Source organism: Volvox carteri, assembly GCF_000143455.1.
Source record: "Volvox carteri f. nagariensis unplaced genomic scaffold VOLCAscaffold_67, whole genome shotgun sequence".
Classification (NCBI taxonomy): domain Eukaryota; kingdom Viridiplantae; phylum Chlorophyta; class Chlorophyceae; order Chlamydomonadales; family Volvocaceae; genus Volvox; species Volvox carteri.
This window is the reverse complement of record NW_003307610.1, coordinates 786439-787289: the sequence shown is the minus strand read 5'-3', so window position 1 is coordinate 787289 and position 851 is coordinate 786439. Positions and strand designations below refer to the sequence as shown.

At 59.3% G+C, this 851-nt stretch overlaps 1 protein-coding gene across 1 annotated transcript; it reads right to left on the bottom strand.

Annotated features, from left to right (window-relative positions):
• Positions 1 to 197: 197 nt before the first annotated feature.
• VOLCADRAFT_98079 (uncharacterized protein) lies at positions 198 to 548 on the bottom strand (the record flags this gene model as incomplete). Its single annotated transcript, XM_002956941.1, has 1 exon — positions 198 to 548. The coding sequence occupies one exon, from the start codon at positions 546 to 548 to the stop codon at positions 198 to 200; it is 351 nt and encodes a 116-aa protein (XP_002956987.1).
• Positions 549 to 851: the final 303 nt, after the last annotated feature.

Genomic DNA, 851 nt, shown 5'->3' with positions numbered 1-851 from the left:
CGAGGAGGAGGAGGCGCAATCGGAGGAGGGAACAAGAAGGGTTGGGGGGGGGGACAGCCGCGGAAGGACACAGGTGCACGAGTTGTGCACAGGGACAAAGACCTGGCGAACAACTGCGTGGATAACCTCATGCTTTCTTGGTCGGAGGATGATGAGGATGATGATGATCAAGCTGACGACCAAAGTCATCATCAACATCAAGGGCGGCTGATGACGAGGATGAGGACGACGACGAGGATGATGATGGCGACAGGCATGACGAATGAAGAGGAGGACAAGACGGCGGACGACTCAAAAGACGAGGAGGTGTGGCAGCGCAGGCAGAAGGTTATGGAAGAGACAATGGAGGCCGAGTTGCACGACATATTAGAACAAGAAGCAAAAGTCTCCGGGGGAGGAGGAGGACCAGCGCCAGCGCCAGCGCCAGCGCCAGCGCCAGCGCCAGCGCCAGCGCCAGCGCCAGCGCCAGCGCCAGCGCCAGCGCCAGCGCCAGCGCCAGCGCCAGCCATCATCGCAACAAGGAAAAGGAAAAGTGGGCAGGCGCCCATCAATGTTATGAATCATGAAGAACCACCCCAGCAAGCCGTCGTCCGCCGTTCAACACGGCTGCTGCTATATCAGGGGACCCCGGCGGCTGCATCATCAGCACGAGGTGCAAATAAAGATGCTGTCGATGCAGCAGCAGCAGCAGCTGCTGCACGGCGGCAGGCTGCCCTGCAGCTGCTGCTGGCAAAGGCATGCAGCCATAAGGCAGTGGCCTTTAAAGTGGGCAAGGGGATTGAGGCACTTGCGGATCGGTAAAAAGAGATTGGGGTTTGGCAGGGATTGGGGGAATGCGGGATTGGGGTATG